Source organism: Salvelinus namaycush, unplaced genomic scaffold (genome assembly GCF_016432855.1).
Source record: "Salvelinus namaycush isolate Seneca unplaced genomic scaffold, SaNama_1.0 Scaffold786, whole genome shotgun sequence".
Lineage (NCBI taxonomy): Eukaryota > Metazoa > Chordata > Actinopteri > Salmoniformes > Salmonidae > Salvelinus > Salvelinus namaycush.
Genome location: NW_024061515.1, coordinates 42,427 through 63,268, shown reverse-complemented (window position 1 = coordinate 63,268; position 20,842 = coordinate 42,427). Strand labels below are relative to the sequence as shown.

The 20,842-nt window shown below is 43.3% G+C and overlaps 1 protein-coding gene across 3 annotated transcripts in view; it reads left to right on the top strand.

The window, feature by feature from the left end:
* LOC120042811 (dynein regulatory complex protein 9-like) overlaps window positions 1-20,568 on the top strand; it is a 43,574-nt gene extending 23,006 nt beyond the window's left edge. For 2 of the 3 annotated variants that reach the window (XM_038987621.1, XM_038987620.1), the window contains exons 3-11: window positions 1,633-1,779; window positions 1,935-2,137; window positions 2,478-2,606; window positions 16,033-16,114; window positions 16,375-16,536; window positions 17,408-17,482; window positions 18,550-18,681; window positions 20,013-20,114; window positions 20,287-20,568. In XM_038987621.1, coding sequence (XP_038843549.1) covers window positions 1,651-1,779; window positions 1,935-2,137; window positions 2,478-2,606; window positions 16,033-16,114; window positions 16,375-16,536; window positions 17,408-17,482; window positions 18,550-18,681; window positions 20,013-20,114; window positions 20,287-20,403 — 1,131 coding nt within the window. In that variant the 5' untranslated portion in view covers window positions 1,633-1,650 and the 3' untranslated portion in view covers window positions 20,404-20,568. Of the gene's footprint in view, window positions 1-1,267; window positions 1,780-1,934; window positions 2,138-2,477; window positions 2,607-16,032; window positions 16,115-16,374; window positions 16,537-17,407; window positions 17,483-18,549; window positions 18,682-20,012; window positions 20,115-20,286 lie in introns of those variants that run through there. The other variant, XM_038987622.1, reaches the window with a different exon arrangement.
* The last annotated feature ends 274 nt before the right edge of the window (window positions 20,569-20,842 follow it).

Genomic DNA, 20,842 nt, shown 5'->3' with positions numbered 1-20,842 from the left:
AAAAAACAACAAAGCGACAAACGAACAGTTCTGCAAGGTGACATACACTAAACAGAAAACAACCACCCACAAACAAAATTGGGAAAACAGGCTACCTAAGTATGGCTCTCAATCAGAGACACCGATAGACAGCTGCCTCTGATTGGGAACCATACCAGGCCAAACACATAGAAATAGAAAACCTAGACCTACAACATAGAATACCCACCCACATCACACCCTGACCAAACTAAAAATAGAAACATACAAAACAATCTACGGACAGGGCGTGACAGTACCCCCCCCCCCCCCCAAAGGTGCGGACTCCGGCCGCAAAACCTGAACCAATAGGGGAGGGTCTGGGTGGGCATTACACCGCGGTGGCGGCTCTGGTGCGGGACGTAGACCCCACTCCACCTTAGTCTTGGCCCCCTTATGTAGCGCCTCTGGAGACCCTTGCCGCCGACCCCGGACTGGGGACCCTTACAACGGACCCCGAATAGGAGGGAAACTCTGGCAGCGCCGGACAGGCGGGAGGCTCTGGCAGCGCCGGACAGGCGGGAGGCTCTGGCAGCGCCGGACAGGCGGGAGGCTCTGGCTGCTCCGGACAGGCGGGAGGCTCTGGCAGCGCCGGACAGGCGGGAGACTCTGGCTGCTCCGGACAGGAGGGAGACTCTGGCTGCTCCGGAAAGGAGGGAGACTCTGGCTGCTCCGGACAGGAGGGAGACTGGCTGCTCCGGACAGGAGGGCGTCGCTGGAGGCTGAAGATATCCCTCTAGTGGTGTGGGAGCTGTGCTTTGGCAAAGTGGGTGGGGTTATATCCTGCCTGTTTGGCCCTGTTCGGGGGTATCATCGGATGGGGCCACAATGTCTCCTGACCCCTCCTGTCTCAGCCTCCAGTATTTATGCTGCAGTAGTTTATGTGTCTGGAGTACTTCTCCTGTCTTATCCGGTGTCCTGTGTGAATTTAAGTATGCTCTCTCTAATTCTCTCTTTCTTTCTCGGAGGACCTGAGCACTAGGACCATGCCTCAGGACTACCTGGCATGATGACTCCTTGCTGTCCCCAGTCCACCTGGCTTTGCTGCTGCTCCAGTTTCAACTGTTCTGCCTGCGGCTATGGAACCCTGACCTGTTCACCGGACGTGCTACCTGTCCCAGACCTGCTGTTTTCAACTCTCTAGAGACAGCAGGAGCGGTAGAGATACTCTTAATGATCGGCTATGAAAAGACAACTGACATTTACTCCTGAGGTGCTGACTTGTTGCACCCTCGACAACTACTGTGATTATTATTTTTTGACCATGCTGGTCATTTATGAACATTACAACATCTTGGCAATGTTCTGTTATAATCGTTGTGCGTTACCAGGGTAACCGGGGTAAACTACCAAGTGTGCTGCTAGACTAGCTCAACTATGCTCTAGTTAAACTACTGGCCTTTTATTGTCCATAAATATAGCAAGTAAACTTCAACACGTTCCGTGAAGACACATAAGAAATATACCTAGCTACGAATCTGTTGATTGTGTTATTGAGCATTTTGCCCAGGATATTTTCTAACACAAAAATGTCACAGTTAGAAAACGGTATCGTTAGTAGCTAGCTAGATAGGTGATGTTGTAAATTGCTTGGCTAATTTCGCTCGAATTCAGTGTTCACAGACCATCAGGATGTCGGTTCCTTTGTCTGGGGTAGAGCTGCTCAGAGTGTGTACAGTGCTCCAGGACTGTTCTGCACAGCTGTCAGTGCTGGGTCACATCATGCCCGACACCTACAGGGGTCGTCCAGAAGCTGATAAGGTATTATCTGATTATCCTCAGCTAACATTATACGCGGAGCTAATGTCAGTTGGCTTTTTCAAGCGATGAAGCGTCTTTAGCAAATTAATGGTATGCTTGCTATCTAAGCTGTAATTTTCTCCTATTCAGCCCGTATTCATATGTTTTTGTGGAAGTTTGTGTCAGCCGACATTGCACAGGTCCTTGAACAGCAGAAAGGGGCAGAGCAGAACCTGAAAGCAGCCCGTCAGTTTGAGAGAGAGTCTGGGAGACTGTCAGATGCCACCCGTGAGCTGCACAGATCCCAGAAGGAACTGAACCGCACACTAGAGGAGAACCCACTGTCCCCTGACAACCTGGCCAAGGTGCAGAGAGACAGGTGGGTTCCAGATAGCTCTTGTTCGGGGCTTTAGTGCACGTTCCGACTTGGACCAGAGCTAGGTTCCAGACAATTTAATAAAATAGAAGCCCACAACTCTGTGCTTCAAACAGAGATGTATTATGATTTATTATGCACACGAGACAACTTTTCATTGGGATCTTTTTCAGGTCAACCACTGAACTAAACACATTGCCATTGTTTACATTTGTCAAACATTTCCAAGGTGCAGAGCAGACTGTATTAACTGTGAATCCAAAAAGTACCCTGTATGCCATCTACCTCATACATAACGATCATGCTCTCTCTCTCTCTCTCTCTCTGTCTTCCTGGCATACAGTCAGTTTGTGGCTCACGTGATTGCTGATGTGTTGGCAGAGCTGCAAGAGAAAGGGACCTTTCACAGCTTGCTTTTCGCTGTGGGAGAAGAGAAAAGAAGGAAGGCCAACCTCCAGGACATAATAATCAGGTCAGGTTATGGTCAATATGAATATGTAGGCTAATAATTCATTGTCTGTGCAGGCAATAGTCAAATTCTTTCAAAACCCACACAAAGAGGAGGCTGCTGAGGGGAGGGTGGCTTGTAATAATATCTGGAATGTTGTAAATGGAATGGTATCAAACGCATGGATGTGTATGATACCGTTCCAGCCATTTCTATGAGCCTGTTTTATTTTGATTGAAAACAGAGCTATAATTTGTCTTTGCTTATTATAGGACTTGCATACAGTGTCTGCCTTAAAATTCAATCTAAAAAGGGATTACATTTGATGTTTTTTCCGATAGATCTACACAACCTACTCCACATTTTCAAAGTGAAAGAAAGTTATAGAACATTTTCCCAAAAATAAATATGTAGTGAGGGCCAGCCAGCGAGAGCATAGCAAACATGTCGCAGTGGTGGGTAGTATATGGGGCTTTGGTGACAAAACGGATGGCACTGTGATAGACTACATCCAGTTTGCTGAGTAGAGTGTTGGAGGCTATTTTGTAAATGACATTGCCGAAGTCAAGGATCGGTAGGATAGTTAGTTTTACGAGGGTATGTTTGGCAGCATAAGTGAAGGAGACTTTGTTGCGAAATAGGAAGCCGATTCCAGATTTAATTTTGGATTGGAGATGCTTAATGTGAGTCTGGAAGGAGAGTTTACAGTCTAACCAGACACCTGGTATTTGCAATTGTCCACATATTCTAAGTCAGAACCGTCCAGAGTAGTGATGCTAGTCGGGCGGGAGGGTGCGGGCAGAAATCGGTTCAAGAGCATGCATTTAGTTTTACTAGCATTTAAAAGCAGTTGGAGGCCACGGAAGGAGTGTTGTATGGCATTGAAGCTCGTTTGGAGGTTTGTTAGCACAATGTCCAAAGAAGGGCCAGATGTATACAAAATGGTGTCGTCTGCGTAGAGGTGGATCAGAGAATCACCAGCAGCAAGAGCGACGTCATTGATATATACAGAGAAAAGAGGAAGGCCCGAGAATTGAACCCTGTGGCACCCCCATAGAGACTGCCAGAGGTCTGGACAACAGGCCCTCCAATTTGACACACTGAACTCTATCAGAGAAATAGTTGGTGAACCAAGCGAGGCAGTCATTTGAGAAACCAAGTCTATTGAGTCTGCCGATAAGAATGCGGTGATTGACAGAGTCGACAGCCTTGGCCAGGTCAATGAAGACGGCTGCACAGTACTGTCTTTTTTCGATGGCGGTTATGATATCTTTTAGGACCTTGAGCGTGGCTGAGGTGCACCCATGACCAGCTCGGAAACCAGATTGCATAGTGGAGAAGGTATGGTGGGATTTGAAATGGTCAGTGATCTGTTTATTAACTTGGCTTTTGAAGATTTTAGAAAGGCAGGGCAGGATGGATATAGGTCTATAACAGTTTGGGTCTAGAGTGTCTCCCCCTTTGAAGAGTGGGATGACCGTGGCAGCTTTCCAATCTTTGGGGATCTCAGACGATACGAGAGGTTGAATAGGCTAGTAATAGGAGTTGCAACAATTTCGGCAGATCATTTTAGAAAGAGAGGGTGCAGATTGTCTAGCCCAGCTGATTTGTAGGGATCCAGATTTTGCAGCTCTTACAGAACATCAGATGTCTGTATTTGGGTGGGGGAGGCGGCGAGGGGGGGCTTGGGCAAGTTGCTGCAGGGGGTGCTGAGATGTTGGCCGGAGTAGGGGTAGCCAGGTGGAAAGCATGGCCAGCAGTAGAAAAATCCTTATTGAAACTATCGATTATCGGAGATTTAACGGGGGTGACAGTGTTTCCTATCCTCAGTGAAGTGGGCAGCTGGGAGGAGGTGCTCTTATTCTCAATGGACTTAAGTGTCCCAAAACTTTTTGGAATTAGTGCTACAGGATGCACATTTCTGGTCAAGGGCAGTCAAGTCTGGGGTGAACCAAGGGCTATATCTGTTTTTAGTTCTACATTTTTTGAATGGGGCATGCATATTTAAGATGGTGAGTAAATCACTTTTGAAGAGCAACCAGGCATCCTCTACTGACAGGATGAGGTCAATATCCTTCCAGGATACGCGGGCCAGGTTGATTAGAAAGGCCTGCTCGCTGAAGTGTTTTAGGGAGCGTTTGACAGTGATGAGGGGTGGTCGTTTGACCGTGGACCCATTACGCACGCAGGCAATGAGGCAGTGATCACTGAGATCCTGGTTGAAGACAGCAGAGGTGTTTAGAGGGTAAGTTGGTCAGGATGATATCTAAGAGGTTGGTTACGGATTTAGTGTTGTATCTGGTAGGTTCCTTGATAATTTGTGTGAGATTGAGGGCATCTAGCTTAGATTGTAGGACGGCCGGGGTGTTAAGCATGTCCCGGTTTAGGTCACCTAACAGTACGAACTCTGAAGATAGATGGGGGCGATGAATTCACATATGGTGTCCAGGGCACAGCTGGGGGCTGAAGGGGTCTATAACAAGCGGTAACGGTGAGAGACTTGTTTCTGGAAAGGTGGATTTTCAAAAGTATAAGCTCGAATTGTTTAGGCACAGACCTGGATAGTATGACAGAACTCTGCAGGCTCTCTCTGCAGTAGATTGCAACTCCGCCACCTTTGGCACTTCTACCTTGTCGGAAAATGTTATAGTTAGGGATGGAAATTTCAGGATTTTTGGTGGCCTTCCTAATCTAGGATTATGACACAGCTAGGGCATCCGGGTTGGCGGAGTGTGCTAAAGCAGTGAATAAAACAAACTTAGGGAGGATGTTTCTAATGTTAACATGCATGAAACCAAGGCTTTTACGGTTACAGAAGTCAACAAATGAGAGCGCATGGGGAATGGGAGTGATGTTGGGGGCTGCAGGGCCTGGGTTAACTTCTACATCACCAGAGGAACAGAGGAGGAGTAGGATAAGTGTACGCCTAAAGGCTAAAAGAACTGGTCGTCTAGTGTGTTTGGAACAGAGAGTAAAAGGAGCAGATTTCTGGCCGCGGAAGAATAGATTCAAGGCATAATGTACAGACAAGGGTATGGTAGGATGTGAGTACAGTGGAGGTACGCCTAGGCATTGAGTGACGATCAGAGAGGTTTTGTTCTTAGAGGCACCATTTAAGCCAGGTGAGGTCACCGCATGTGTGAGGGGTGGAACAAAAGGGCTAGCTAAGGCATATTGAGCAGAGCTGGAGGCTCTACAGTGAAATAAGACAATAATCACTAACCAACATAATGACATTAGGGAGAGGCATGTGTAGCCGAGTGATCATAGGGTCCATTGAGTAACTTGGCGAGCTGAAGACACGGCAATTCAGACAGCTAGCAGGCCGGGGCTAGCAGGCTAGCAGATGGGCCTCAGGAGGACGTCGCAACGGAAGAGCCTGTAGAAACCCCCTCGGACGGTTACGTCGGCAGACCAGTTGTAATGGATCAGCGTGGATCCGTGTCGGCAGTAAAGGGGTCCAGGCCAATTTGCAAAAGAGGTATTGTAGCCCAGGAATTGACTGATGGATCTCTGCGGCTAGCCAGGAGATGGGCCTAGCTCGAGGCTAGCTCCAGGCTAACTGGTGCTTGCTTCGGGACAGAAACGTTAGCCAGTTGTAGCCACTCGGATAGCAGCTAGCTAGCTGCGATGATCCGGTGTAAAGTTTCAGAGCTTGCGGTAGGAATCCGGAGATGTGGTGGAGAAAAATCAGTCCGATATGGTCTGGGTTGATATCGCGCTGTGCAGACTGGCAGGATTTGATCGGGCTGAGGCCGACGTAAATCTTAAATACTTGGTGGAAGCACCTTTGGCAGACATTACAGCTGTGAATTCTACCAACTTTGCACAACTCTTAGGGCAAAATATATCCATTGTTTTTGTCAAAATTGAGAAAGTTCATTACATTTGGTTGGGGATCATTGACAGAAAGCGATATTTAAACCTCGTCTCTGATTTTTTTTAAGCAGATTTAAGTCAGGACTGAGACTAGACCACTCAGGAACAGTCAACACCTCTTGGAAAGCCCTTCTGGTGTCTTTTGCATAAAAATGTGTGTAGTTGTTCACAGAAGACTGAGGTGGGTTTCTCTGTAACTTTTTAACTGGGCTTTTCTTCTTTCATATTTATTTTGATCCTAACAAACTCCTCAGTTCCTGCCGGTGACAAGCATACCCATAACATGATCCCAATACTTGGAAATACAAAGATATCAACAACATTGCATTCACTCCATATTCCTGGCCTGTATGACAAAGTGAAAAGAAATAGCCGATGTTAAAAAAAAATCCACTAGATGGGAACGGAGGTAAGATGGCAGACTCTACACAGCGGTGCAGATTGCCTCAAGATAAAATCATAATATTCAATATCTGTAAGACTAAATATTAGAACTTTACATACTCGTGGGTAATAACCTTCAATCTGGGTAACACAAAACAACTCATCAGGCTTAAGAAATGTATCGACAAATATTACAACAACAAGCAACACCAAAGATGACAGAGTAAACAAGGAGAACCAATCTCCAAAAGAAAATGAGACTGACGGACACAGACGATTTATGCTTTTCACTACCGGGAATGGTAAGGGTGGAAACCAATCTGTTAAAATCGATCGATGACAAACTGCATACTTGAATTAGTTAGGAAAGATATAAAGGAGTTGAAGGCGAGCCTCGAGACGAGTGACGAAAAAGCTGCGACAATGGAGAAAGAAACAAACAAGCTTAAAGGGACAGTCAATAAGATTGAAATGGACGTTAAATGAACTTAAAGGAGAACATCTTTCTGAGAGAAGCCTTACTTGACATACAGAATAGATCTATGAGAGAAAATATGGTACTTACTGCTATCCAAGAAAAAGGAGAAGTTCCTGAAAATGTGGTGAAGGAATTCCTTCTTACAGCGCTTCAGAACCCACGCGAAGCTGTTGACAAAATCCAACTTGAACGTGTACACTGTTTCGGACAGAGAGGACCCGAGATATGAGCGCCCAATCTTTGCCAAATTTGCTTTCTTTAAAGATAAAATAATGGTTGAAAGCCTGGGTAAAAGACTCACTGGCATGAAAATAGGCATGAATGATAAGTTCCGAAGGAAATTGCAGAACGGCGCAAAGCTCTGTACCCAATCTTCAAGGAGAAGATATTAAAAAGGAAAAGTGTAGCTCTCGTAGTCGATAAACTGTATATTGATAACCAAATGTTCCGAGACACAGACTACTCCATGGCTATTCTAAATATTACAAAGTTCCCATAGAGGATTCTAATAATGGAACACTCAATATTAGCCATGGTCGGGATTGTAATTTAAAAAAATATCTAGAAAAGCAATAAAATACAACAATTTAAATAAATAAACTACAACTACACTATACCATTCTAGGTAGGGAATGTTGGAAAAATAATTAGTATTAGACTTTCCATTTATTGTATTTTATGAATTGATAAGATAGCATTGAAGAAAGGATAATTAACTAAATTGTACATCTTAAAATACAAGGAACTGGAACACAAAAGTACTGAATCAACATGGAAGAGATAAAACACAGAGGACACAGTATGTGGGTATGTGCAGGAGTATTGTGATGGAAGGTGGGGTGTGTGTTTTTGTGTTTGAAAAAGTGTGGAGTTGAGTCAGTGAAAAAGGATAGTGGTTGCAAATCCCAGAGCCCATGTGTGCTTGTGAGCAGGGGTTATGAGAGCTTTCAATTTTGTGCAGATGTGGGATATACATTTTAAAATATATTATACATGTAGTTGATTTATTTATTGGCCTATCCCCAACCCTATACCTGAGCGACCCATACGCTAAGGAGAAGTCCTTATCTGTTTTATGGACCTACCGTAAGTAGCCTATACGCAGCCAAATCAGAAAGATGAATGTGGTCTGAGACCTACTAAAGCAGCACGACACACTCAAGATTCTGAGCCTGCCTGGCAGGGTTGGTCCTACAAAGCCAAATCCCCCTGATGGGAGAGCATAATATACAAGGAAATTCTCAAAGCTGCTAATGAGAACCTTGAAGACCTTGTACCTAACTGGTGGAGATTCCAGTGGGGTGTCCCCACCCAGACAGTGGCAGTGCTGGCAACACTAGCTGCAGTAACCAATGGGGAGGGGGTCACACTCGGACAATCAGAGAGGGGGCATATTATTGTGGCCCTGGTGGCAAAGGTCTGACAACACAGAGATGCTTGGGAATATGGTCACAACGGGGGACCGTTGGGGTGTAGCTGAGTTTCATCAGCTAGGACGTGACAATGGTTAATCAAATCTCCCTATTATTGCTACGTTTTGCATGCCTTCTCAAACAGCTTCAACTGTATATCAAGTTCTTTCTTGAGTTGGGCTCAGTGATGGAACAACTGAATAGTGGGGAACAATTGGAGGTTTACTTAGTAGCAATGCAAATATCATGGTATATTAGCTATATGGACACTCAATCACTATGGTACTTTTAAATGGTGAGTTTACAAACATATATTATGATAAATAGATTTGAAACTTGTATCTCAATATGGTAAATGGGGAAATAAGTATAGCCAGTTATAATGAATGGCTTAGCAGATAATAAGAAAAGACGATCAGTATTTACCTGGCTAAAAGAGAAGAAGTTTAATATATATTGTTTACAGGAAACTCATTCAACTATTTTAGATGAAGTTGTGTGGAAAAAGGACTAGGGAGGCTAAATATATTTCTCCCATGGGCAAAGAAACTCGAAAGGGTTAATGATATTAATTAACAGTAATTTTGATCCGAATGTGCAAATTGTCCAAACAGATCATCAAGGTAGATGGGTGAATGTAAATATGTTATTGGACCATAAACAGATATGGCTCATTAACCTTTACGGACCAAATTATGATGATCCACGCTTCTTTGAAAATATATATAATAGTTTATCAACCATACAAGCTATACAAGACTGTATTATCATGGTGGGAGATTATATTACGGTTTTAAATACCGCTATGGACCGTAAAGGAAATGACACTACAAACTATCCCCTTCATACACTTAAGGAAATCCCGAATATCATGGATATATTGTAACTAGTGGATATATGGAGGCTTAAATATCCTGACCTAGTGAGATATACATGGCAGAGGCTCAATCAATTTAGTCGTCTTGACTACTTTCTCTCTGGCACCAAAAGTTAGTGTTGATAGGGGACAGATTGCAGTCGGAGCATCAAATAATTGGCATATATATTACTCTTACAGAATTTCCACGTGGGCGAGGATATTGAAAATGTAGTTAAAGCCTAATGGATGACAACTTGTTTTTAACTAGGACAGAAGTATTTATAACTGACTATTTCCGACAAAACATAGGTATTAGAGGTCGACCGATTATGATTTTTCAACGCCGATACCGATTATTGGAGGACCAAAAAAAAGCTGATACCGATTAAATCGGCCGATTTTTATATATACACTGCTCAAAAAAATAAAGGGAACACTAAAATAACACATCCTAGATCTGAATGAATGAACTATTCTTATTAAATACTTTTTTCTTTACATAATTGAATGTGTTGACAACAAAATCACACAAAATGATCAATGGAAATCAAATTTATCAACCCATGGAGGTCTGGATTTGGAGTCACACTCAAAATTAAAGTGGAAAACCACACTACAGGCGGATCCAACTTTGATGTAATGTCCTTAAAACAAGTCAAAATGAGGCTCAGTAGTGTGTGTGGCCTCCACGTGCCTGTATGACCTCCCTACAACGCCTGGGCATGCTCCTGATGAGGTGGCGGATGGTCTCCTGAGGGATCTCCTCCCAGACCTGGACTAAAGCATCCGCCAACTCCTGGACAGTCTGTGGTGCAACGTGGCGTTGGTGGATGGAGCGAGACATGATGTCCCAGATGTGCTCAATTGGATTCAGGTCTGGGGAACGGGCGGGCCAGTCCATAGCATCAATGCCTTCCTCTTGCAGGAACTGCTGACACATTCCAGCCACATGAGGTCTAGCATTGTCTTGCATTAGGAGGAACCCAGGGCCAACCGCACCAGCATATGGTCTCACAAGGGGTCTGAGGATCTCATCTCGGTACCTAATGGCAGTCAGGCTACCTCTGGCGAGCCCATGGAGGGCTGTGCGGCCCCCCAAAGAAATGCCACTCCACACCATGACTGACCCACCGCCAAACCGGTCATGCTGGAGGATGTTGCAGGCAGCAGAACGTTCTCCACGGCGTCTCCAGACTGTCACGTCTGTCACATGTGCTCAGTGTGAACCTGCTTTCATCTGTGAAGAGCACAAGGCGCCAGTGGCGAATTTGCCAATCTTGGTGTTCTCTGGCAAATGCCAAACGTCCTTCACGGTGTTGGGCTGTAAGCACAACCCCCACCTGTGGGCGTCGGGCCCTCATACCACCCTCATGGAGTCTGTTTCTGACCGTTTGAGCAGACACATGCACATTTGTGGCCTGCTGGAGGTCATTTTGCAGGGCTCTGGCAGTGCTCCTCCTTGCACAAAGGCGGAGGTAGCGGTCCTGCTGCTGGGTTGTTGCCCTCCTACGGCCTCCTCCACGTCTCCTGATGTACTGGCCTGTCTCCTGGTAGCGCCTCCATGCTCTGGACACTACGCTGACAGACACAGCAAACCTTCTTGCCACAGCTCGCATTGATGTGCCATCCTGGATGAGCTGCACTACCTGAGCCACTTGTGTGGGTTGTAGACTCCGTCTCATGCTACCACTAGAGTGAAAGCACCGCCAGCATTCAAAAGTGACCAAAACATCAGCCAGGAAGCATAGGAACTGAGAAGTGGTCTGTGGTCACCACCTGCAGAACCACTCCTTTATTGGGGGTGTCTTGCTAATTGCCTATCATTTCCACCTGTTGTCTATTCCATTTGCACAACAGCATGTGACATTTATTGTCAATCAGTGTTGCTTCCTAAGTGGACAGTTTGATTTCACAGAAGTGTGATTGACTTGGAGTTACATTGTGTTGTTTAAGTGTTCCCTTTATTTTTTTGAGCAGTGTATATATGTGTATGTAATAATGACAATTACAACAATACTAAATTAACACTTTTATTTTAACTTAATATAATACATAACTAAAATCTATGTGGTCTCAAATATATAATGAAACATGCCCAATTTGGTTTAAATAATGCAAAAACACAGTGTTGGGAACAAAGTAAAAGTGCAATATGTGTCATGTAAAAAAGCTAACGTTTATGTTCCTTGCTCTGAACATATGAAAGCTGGTGGTTCAATATTCCCAGTTAAGAAGTTTTAGGTTGTAGTTATTATAGGAATTATGACGCGTCAACAATTTTCTCTATACCATTTGTTTAATGTACCTTAGACTATTTGATGCTCTTATAGGCACTTTAGTATTCCCATCCCAATCTCGGTAGTTGATAGGCTTGAAGTCATAAACAGCACTGTACTTCAAGCATTGCTAAGAGCTGCTGGCAAATGCAGGAAAGTGCTGTTTGAATGAATGCTTACGAGCCTGCTGCTGCCTACCACCGCTCAGTCAGACTGCTCTATCAAATATAAAATCATAGACTTAATTATAATATAATAAACACAGAAATACGAGCCTTTGGTCATTAATATGGTCAAATCCGGAAACTATCATTTTGAAAACAAAATGTTTATTCTTTCAGTGAAATACGGAACCGTTCCGTATTTTATCGAACCGGTGGCAACCCTAAGTCTAAATATCAATCAATCAAGTTTATTTTATATAGCCCTTCGTACATCAGCTAATATCTCGAAGTGCTGTACAGAAACCCAGCCTAAAACCCCAAACAGCAAGCAATGCAGGTGTAGAAGCACGGTGGCTAGGAAAAACTCCCTAGAAAGGCCATATTGCTGTTACATTGCACAACCTTCAATGTTATGTCATAATTATGTAAAATCCTAGCAAATTAGTTCGCACCGAGCCAAACTGTTGCATATACCCTGACATTGCTTGTAATAAAACGCAAGAGAAGTGACAATTTCCCTAGTTAATATTGCCTGGTAACATGAATTTATTTTAACGAAATATGCAGGTTTAAAAAAATATACATTTGTGTATTGATTTTAAGAAAGGCATTGATGTTTATGGTTAGGTACATTCGTGCAACTATTGTGCTTATGTTAAATCTTCACCCGTTTGGCGAAGTAGGCTGTGATTAGATGATAAATTAACAGGCACCTCATTGATTATATGCAACGCAGGACAAGCTAGTTAACCTAGTAATATCATCAACCATGTGTAGTTAACTAGTGATTATGTGAAGATTGATTGTTTTTTATAAGATAAGTTTAATGCTAGCTAGCAACTTACCTTGGCTCCTTGCTGCACTCACATAACAGCTGGTCAGCCTGCCACGCAGTTTCCTCGTGGAATGCAATGTAATCGGCTTCCAAAAATGGCGATTACCGATTGTTATGAAAACATGAAATCGGCCCTAATTAATCAGATGACCTCTAATAGGTATAGAAGATCCCCTTATTGTATGGGACAATTTTAAATCCAATTCAGTACTCATCTCTAAAACAAAAGCAATTTAGGTCAAAATAATACATATTTTTTATTGAACCTTTATTTAACTAGGCAAGTCAGTTAAGAACAAATTCTTATTTATAATGACAGCCTAGGAACAGTGGGTTAACTGCCTTGTTCAGGAGGAGAACGACAGGTTTTTACCTTGTCAGCTCGGGGATTTGATCTTGCAACCTTTCAGTTACTAGTCCAACGCTCTAACCACTAGGCTACCTGCCACCCGGGCTTAGTGGGACTCATTTGTTTTTCAACAGGACAATGACCCAACACACCTCCAGGCTGTGTAAGGGCTATTTGACCAAGAAGGAGAGTGATGGAGTGCTGCATCAGATGACCTGGCCGCCACAATCCCCCGACCTCAACTTAATTGAGATGGTTTAGGATGAGTCGGACCACAGAGTGAAGGAAAAGCAGCCAACAAGTGCTCAGCATATGTGGGAACTCCTTCAAGACTTTTGGAAAAGCATTCCAGATGAAGCTGGTTGAGAGAAAGCCAAGTGTGCGCAAATCTGTCATCAAGGCAAAGGGTGGCTATTTGAAGAATCTCAAATGATTTGTTTAACACTTTTTTGGTTACTACATAATTCCATATGTGTTATTTCATAGTTTTGATGTCTTCAAAATGATTCTACAATGTAGAAAATAGTAAAAACAAAGAAAAACCCTTGAATGAGTAGGTGTAATTTTAAATACATTTGCCAACATTTCTAAAAAAATAAAAAAAATAAAAAAAAGGGTTATTGTGTGTACATCGTGAGAATTTTTATTTATTTAATACATTTTGAATTCAGGCAGTAACAGAATAAAATGTAGAATAAGCACTGTGCAAGGCATTTGGAAAATATTCAGACCCCTTGATTTTCCCACATTTTGTTACGTTAGACTTATTCTAAATTTTAAAAATCCTCAATCTACACGCAATACCCCATAATGACGTGAACAATTTTTTTATTTTGTTTATAAAATAAAAAAAACGTGCCTTATTTACATAAGTATTCAGACCCTTTGACATGAGACTCGAAATTGAGCTCAGGTGCACCCTGTTATCATTGATCATCCTTGAGATGTTTCTACATCTTCATTGGAGTCCACCTGTGGTAAATTCATTTGATTGGACATGATTTGGAAAGTCACACACCTGTCTATATAAGGTCCCGCAGTTGACAGTGCATATCAGAGCAAAAACAAGCCATGAGGTCAAAGGAATTGTCCGTTGAGCTCCGAGACAGGATTGTGTCAAGGCACAGATCTGGGGAAGGGTACCAAAGAAAATTCTGCAGCATTGAAGGTCCCCAAGAACACAGTGGCCTCCATTCTTAAATGGAATAAGTTTAGATCCACCAACAATCTTCTTAGAGTTGGCCGCCCGGCCAAACTGAGCAATCGGGGGAGAAGGGCCTTGGTCAGGGAGGTGACCAAGAACCCGATGGTCACTCTGACAGAGCTCCAGGGTTCCTCTGTGGAGATGGGAGAACCTTCCAGAAGGACGACCATCTCTGCAGCACTCCACCAATCAGGCCTTTATGGTAGTGGCCAGACGGAAGCCACTCCTCCGTAAAAGGCACATGACAGCCTGTTTGCCAAAAGGCACCTAAAGGACTCTGAGCATGAGAAACAAGATTCTCTGCTCTGATGAAACCAAATTGAACTATTTGGCCTGAATGCCAAGTGCCATGTCTGGAAGAAACCTGGCACCATCCCTACAGTGAAGCATGGTGGTGGCAGCATCATGCTGTGGGAATCGCTGCCAAAGGTACTTCAACAATGTACTGAGTAAAGAGTCTGAATACTTACAGTACCAGTCAAAAGTTTGGACACACCTACTCATTCAAGGGTTTCTTTATTTTTACTATTTTCCACATTGTAGAATAATAGTGAATACATCAAAACTATGAAATTACACATATGGAATCATGTAGTAACCACTGGGTTGAGATTGGGTGATTGTGGAGGCAGGTCAACTGATGCAGCATTTCATTATTCTCTTTCTTGGTCAAATAGCCCTTACCAACAGGAAGTGTGTTGGGTCATTGTCCTGTTGAAAAACAAATGATAGTGGGACTAAGCGCAAACCAGATGGGATGGTGTTTCACTGCAGAATGCTGTGATAGCCATGCTGGTTAAGTGCGCCTTGAATTCTAAATAAATCACTGACAGTGTCACCAGCAAAGCACCATCACACCTCCTCCTCCATGCTTCACGATGGGAATCACACATGCGGAGGTCATCCGTTCACCTACTCTGCGTCTCACAAAGACACGGCGGTTGTAACCAAAAATCGCAAATTTGGACTCATCCGACCAAAAGGACACATTTCCACCGGTCTAATTGTGTCCTTTAGTATTGGTTTCTTTGCAGCAATTCGACCATGAAGGCCTGATTCACACATTCTCCTCTGAACAGTTGATGTTGAGATGTGTCTGGTACTTGAACACTGAAGCATTTATTTGGGCTGCAATTTCTGAAGCTGGTAATTCTAATGAACTTATCCTCTGCAGCAGAGGTAACTCTGGGTCTTCCTTTCCTGTGGCAGACCTCATGAGAGAGAGTTTCATCATAGCGCTTGATGGTTTTTGCAACTGCACTTGAAGAAACTTTCAAAGTTCTTGAAAATGTCCACATTGACTGACCTTCATGTCTTAATGATGGACTGTCGTTTCTCTTTGCTTATTTGAGCTGTTCTTGCCATAATATGGACTTGGTATTTTACCAAATAGGGCTATCATCTGTATACCACCCCTGCCTTGAAACAACACAACTGATTGGCTCAAATGCAATAAGAAGGAAATAAATTCAATAATTTAACTTTTAACAAGGGACACCTGTTAATTGAAATACATTCCAGGTGACTACCTCATGAACCTGGTTGAGAGAATGCCAAGAGTCTACTCACACTTACACATTGAGCCTGATTGCTGTCTGTGTGTATTGCAGGGAGGAGGGCAGCCAGCAGAGGATCAAAGCTCTTCAGAGACAGCTGCTTGACATCCGCAAGGAAAAAACTCTGGAGCTGCAGGTACCATAACTGAGGAAGACAACGGAGACACATTCCTTCACGTGCCCGATATGATTTTCAATCTAGTAATGGGCAAGATTAGAATTAGGCTACACATTGACTGACTCTTGGTGGTGCTCCAAGTTCCTTGAGGGTGTCAGACGTCGATGTCTTTGAAAATCGGGGTGCCTCCCTGTTTTTCATTCTCAGGTAAATACATGACAAAGTATTGGCAACTTATGTAATACTTTGCCCAAACTGTCTTAATGTTGTCCCTTTAGCGACGTGAAGAGATGACTGCCCACCTGAAGGACCAGCTACAGGGGATGAAGGCTAAAACTGGGCTGGAGAGGAAGTATGTGAAGAGCAGCGCGGAGCTGCTGGTGTACCAGGGACAGAAGATCAACACACACTCTGAGAAGCAGCTGGAGGATGAGATCAGGGTGTGTGTCTTTGTGGTACTGTCCAGAATCATCCCCTAGCCCCTAAGGCTGTGTTTACACAGGCAGCCAAATCTGATCTTTTGCCCAATTAGTGGCAAAGATCTGATCTTATTGGTCAAAAGACCAATTAGTGGTAAAAGATCAGAATTGGGCTGCCTGTGTAAACGCAGTCTAAGTGCCTCATGCAGTGGCGGATTGGCAATTCTGGCATATGCCAGATGGGCTGGACCATTTTTGTTGTTGGGTAGGCTGGTCGAAATTGACACACACACACAAATATATATTTTTATATAAAGACATGGCCGGCGGCCCATGGGCCTGTTAAGATTTGTTATACAGAGTTTTGCGCAATTTCTATGTTATACTAATCTATAATGCGCTTTTGGCTGACCAGTGGGCAACAGCCATCTAGTTAATGTGTATTGAGTTTCCACTTCCTCTGATGTTGAACCTCAAGTTAATTAGCCTATGATATTACTTAGTGCACATATGTATTTAAATGTTATGTGTCAACACTGCTCCCAGTGTCTAATTAGGGTGTGTAGGGTCAGGGTGTGTGTGGGGGGGGGGTGAGTTGGCGGCGCATGTAGTGATGTGGGCTGGTGTGGATGAAATGCCAGGGATGAATTATTGTTCCAGTCCACCCATGAAGATCTCATAGAATTGGGTAGGTATTGCTTTTTGCTAATACCTACACATTTCTTGTAGCTATCCCATCCTTTCAGATCTACACAAGTGGCTAGGGGGTGTTTCTGGACAGAGCCTTTGGTGTGACTTGGCTACAGACTTTGTAGTAACTGTGAGGTTTGGCTGTACAGAGATGGTTACCACTATATGTGCATCTGTGTAATCATTGTTCCTCTGTCCTCAGCTACAGCAGAAGAGGTTGGAGGAGGAGAGGAGAGTTCATATGGAGACGGAGACTTTCCTCAAGGAACATCAGACAGTACGTGTGCAGTGGTGGTTGGAAAATGGCATGACATGACTTGTGTATAGGAGCATAATTGATCTTTTGTGTGACATATACAGTACCGGTCAAAAGTTTTAAAATACCTACTCATTCCAGGGTTTTCTTTATTTTTACTAATTTTCTACATTCTAGAATAATAGTGAACACATCAAAACAATGAAATAACACATGGAATCATGTAGTAACCAAAAAAGTGTTAAAAAACAACAGGACAATGACCCAACACACCTCCAGGCTGTGTAAGGGCTATTTGACCAAGAAGGAGAGTGATGGAGTGCTGCATCAGATGACCAGGCCTCCACAAAAACCCCGACCTTACCCAAATTGAGATGGTTTGGTATGAGTCGGACCGCAGAGTGATAGAAAAGCAGCCAACAAGTGCTCAGCATATGTGGGAACTTCTTCAAGACTGTTGAAAAAGCATTCCAGGTGAAGCTGTTTGAGAGAATGCCAAGAGTGTGCAAAGCAGTCATCAAGGCAAAGGGTGGCTATTTAAAGTATAAAATATATTGATTTTTTTGAACACTTTTTTGGTTACTACATGATTCCATATGTGTTATTTCATAGTTTTGATGTCTTCACTATTATTCTACAATGTAGATAATAGTTAAAAAATAAAGGAAAACCCTTGAATGAGTAGGTGTTCTAAAACTTTTGACCGATATTGTATATTGGGTGTAGTAGGATGACTTGGTACATTCTTTGAGCTGCCATCTAAATGCTGTTATTTTATTGCAATAGTAGAATCCCAAATCAATCCCTAGCACCTATTCAGGGTTCGGCAACCTTTACGACAGCAATAGCAATTAAAACATTTTTAATCACAAAAAATGCGTTGTGGGAGCTGTACAAGAAATTGATGAGCCCTTGTCTCTAGAGCAATAGCGGCCATAGCTGGGATTTAGCACCACGAATAGCTGCAGATCAAATCACTGCAAAATCTGACTTTCAGAACCACAAAACAGTGGACAGCGGCCGTCAGCAGAGCCATATTTGTCTGTCAGGTGAAGCTGCAACATTGTGTGTTTGTGTGCACCTCTCAGAGTCTGGGGGAGAAGCTGGAGGTGTGGATGGAGCGCTATGAGAGAGACATGGAGGACAAGCAGCAGGAGCTCAACAGCCTGAGGAACAACAAAGCTAACAATCTCTCCCAGCTCCAGGAGCTGGCCAAGAAGGTGAGGACAAAGCCTGGGTTGATTTCATTAGGCACCAAACAGGGAAAAACAGACTGAAATGGGGAGGGACCACCTGGACTTTTCTAAAAAGAAACAGTAGTTTTCATTTTCCATTGAATAATGTGCTTCGGTGTGCCCTAATGAATACAACCCTGGTCTGCATGGCTCACAACCCATTTCTTTCTGTAGTATACAGTTTAACGCACTGACACTAGGTAATGAATAGGATAGTAGGCCTGATATACACTGAGTATACCAAACATTAGGAACACCGTCCTATTATTGAGTTGCACATCCCACCTGCAAATAAACTGTTATTACAAGTCCTCAGATCATTAAAGGGGAAATCTGCAGTTGCTACATACGTTTTTTTAAACTTTTAAATGAATTGTATACTACATAGCCAAAAGTATGTGGACACCCCTTCAAAGTAGTGGATTCTATAACTAAACCGAGATAGACCACAGTCTGTCGTTTTCAATATATTGTCGCGTTCTAGCATGCATCTGCATATTTCCGTTGGGGAACGCCTACTCTGTGAAGTGCGCCTGTGCAATAACTCAATTCACCCTTGCACTCCTAAACAACGCAATTTTAAAAAACTTTTACCCTTTTGCAAAGTCTACAAAACATAGTCCACTCTGTTCATAACAGATTGTAGTTTTGGGAACAGAAAACTGTATTGAGATCAAATGTTTCATCAAGGAGAAAATGTGCAGAATGACGGCCAAAATCCACCTTCTCCAACTGCAGGTCAGTGGGCTTCCTCTCACTACCATATTTGGTACTGAGTGGAAACGCCAAGCAGATGCTTCACATCTGGTGAAATATCTGTCTCATTGTTCTGTGACACAATCTTCATAGACAAACATTGGCAGTAGAATGGCCCTTACTGAAGAGTTCAGTGACTTTCAACGTGGAATTGTCATAGGATGCCACCTTTCCAAAAAGTCAGTTTGTCAAATTTCTGCCCTGCTAGAGCTGCACTGGTCAACTGTAGGTGCTCTTATTGTGAAGTGGAAACGTCTAGGAGCAACAACAGCTCAGCCGCGAAGTGGTAGGCCACACAAGCTCACAGAATGGGACCGCCGAGTCCAGAAGCGCGTAAAAATGTCTGTCCTCGGTTGCAACACTCACTACCGAGTTCCAAACTGCCTCTGGAAGCAACGTCAGCACAAGAACTGTTCATCAGGAGCTCCATGTAATGAGTTTCCATACATAGCTTATTACTAAAATAGACTGCAAATTGCCGCTTTTAGAAAGTATACCCGTATGGAACAGAAATTGTACTCTGGATATTGACTCGGTCTTTGTACTTTCTTCTGTTCCAGTACAGAGACATTGAGCAGGTGGTCATCGAGGACAGGATGGAGAAAGAGGCCCTACGCAGGAAGCTGGAGAAGGAACATATGGAGCGAGACGCAGCCACCAAGGTAATCATTGAACAATCTTTAATAAATCACCACCACCTGCCCAGCAAGGAAACCAATCACATCCAGTGGCAGTGCAGTGTTTAATGCCATGCATCTTGTTCACAACTGTACTCTCCTCTTCTTTTGTTCATTACACTAAATCATTTTCTTATTCCCTGTCTGTCACTTGCAGATCCAGTCGTGGTGGAGGGGAACATTAGTGCGACGCGGCCTGGGCCCCTATAAGAAAGGCAAGACGCCCAAGTCCAAGGAGGGAAAGAAGGGAAAGAAGGGAAAGAAGAAAAAGTGAGGTGTCCCTTCTTCAAGAGCTCCAGTGAAAGGAAACCAAAAAAAATTCTCAATACAGACATGTTACTTTTCATCAATGTTCAATTCCTGATTACAGACAATCTAAGTCGACACTGGCCTGTAGGCAAATATATCTTCAATGAGAAAAGCTTTTTTCTTTTCTTTAACAGAGTAAAGTTGGCATGGTCATTTTGAATACTACTACCACCATTACCAGGTTCTTACTTATATGCAGTCTAACACAAGGGCAAGAATGGTAATAAACAAGCGTACTCATGAGACTGAAATGGGTAACTTTTATTAATGCACTTTAAAGAATTCCAAATATTAATTCCAGAAAATAATAATTCAATTTTGTACATGTTTTCAGGGACAATTTCTCAGCAAACGGTGTAAAAAGTTAAAAAGACCATGTTGCGGTCATGAAAGAAGGTCCTCTC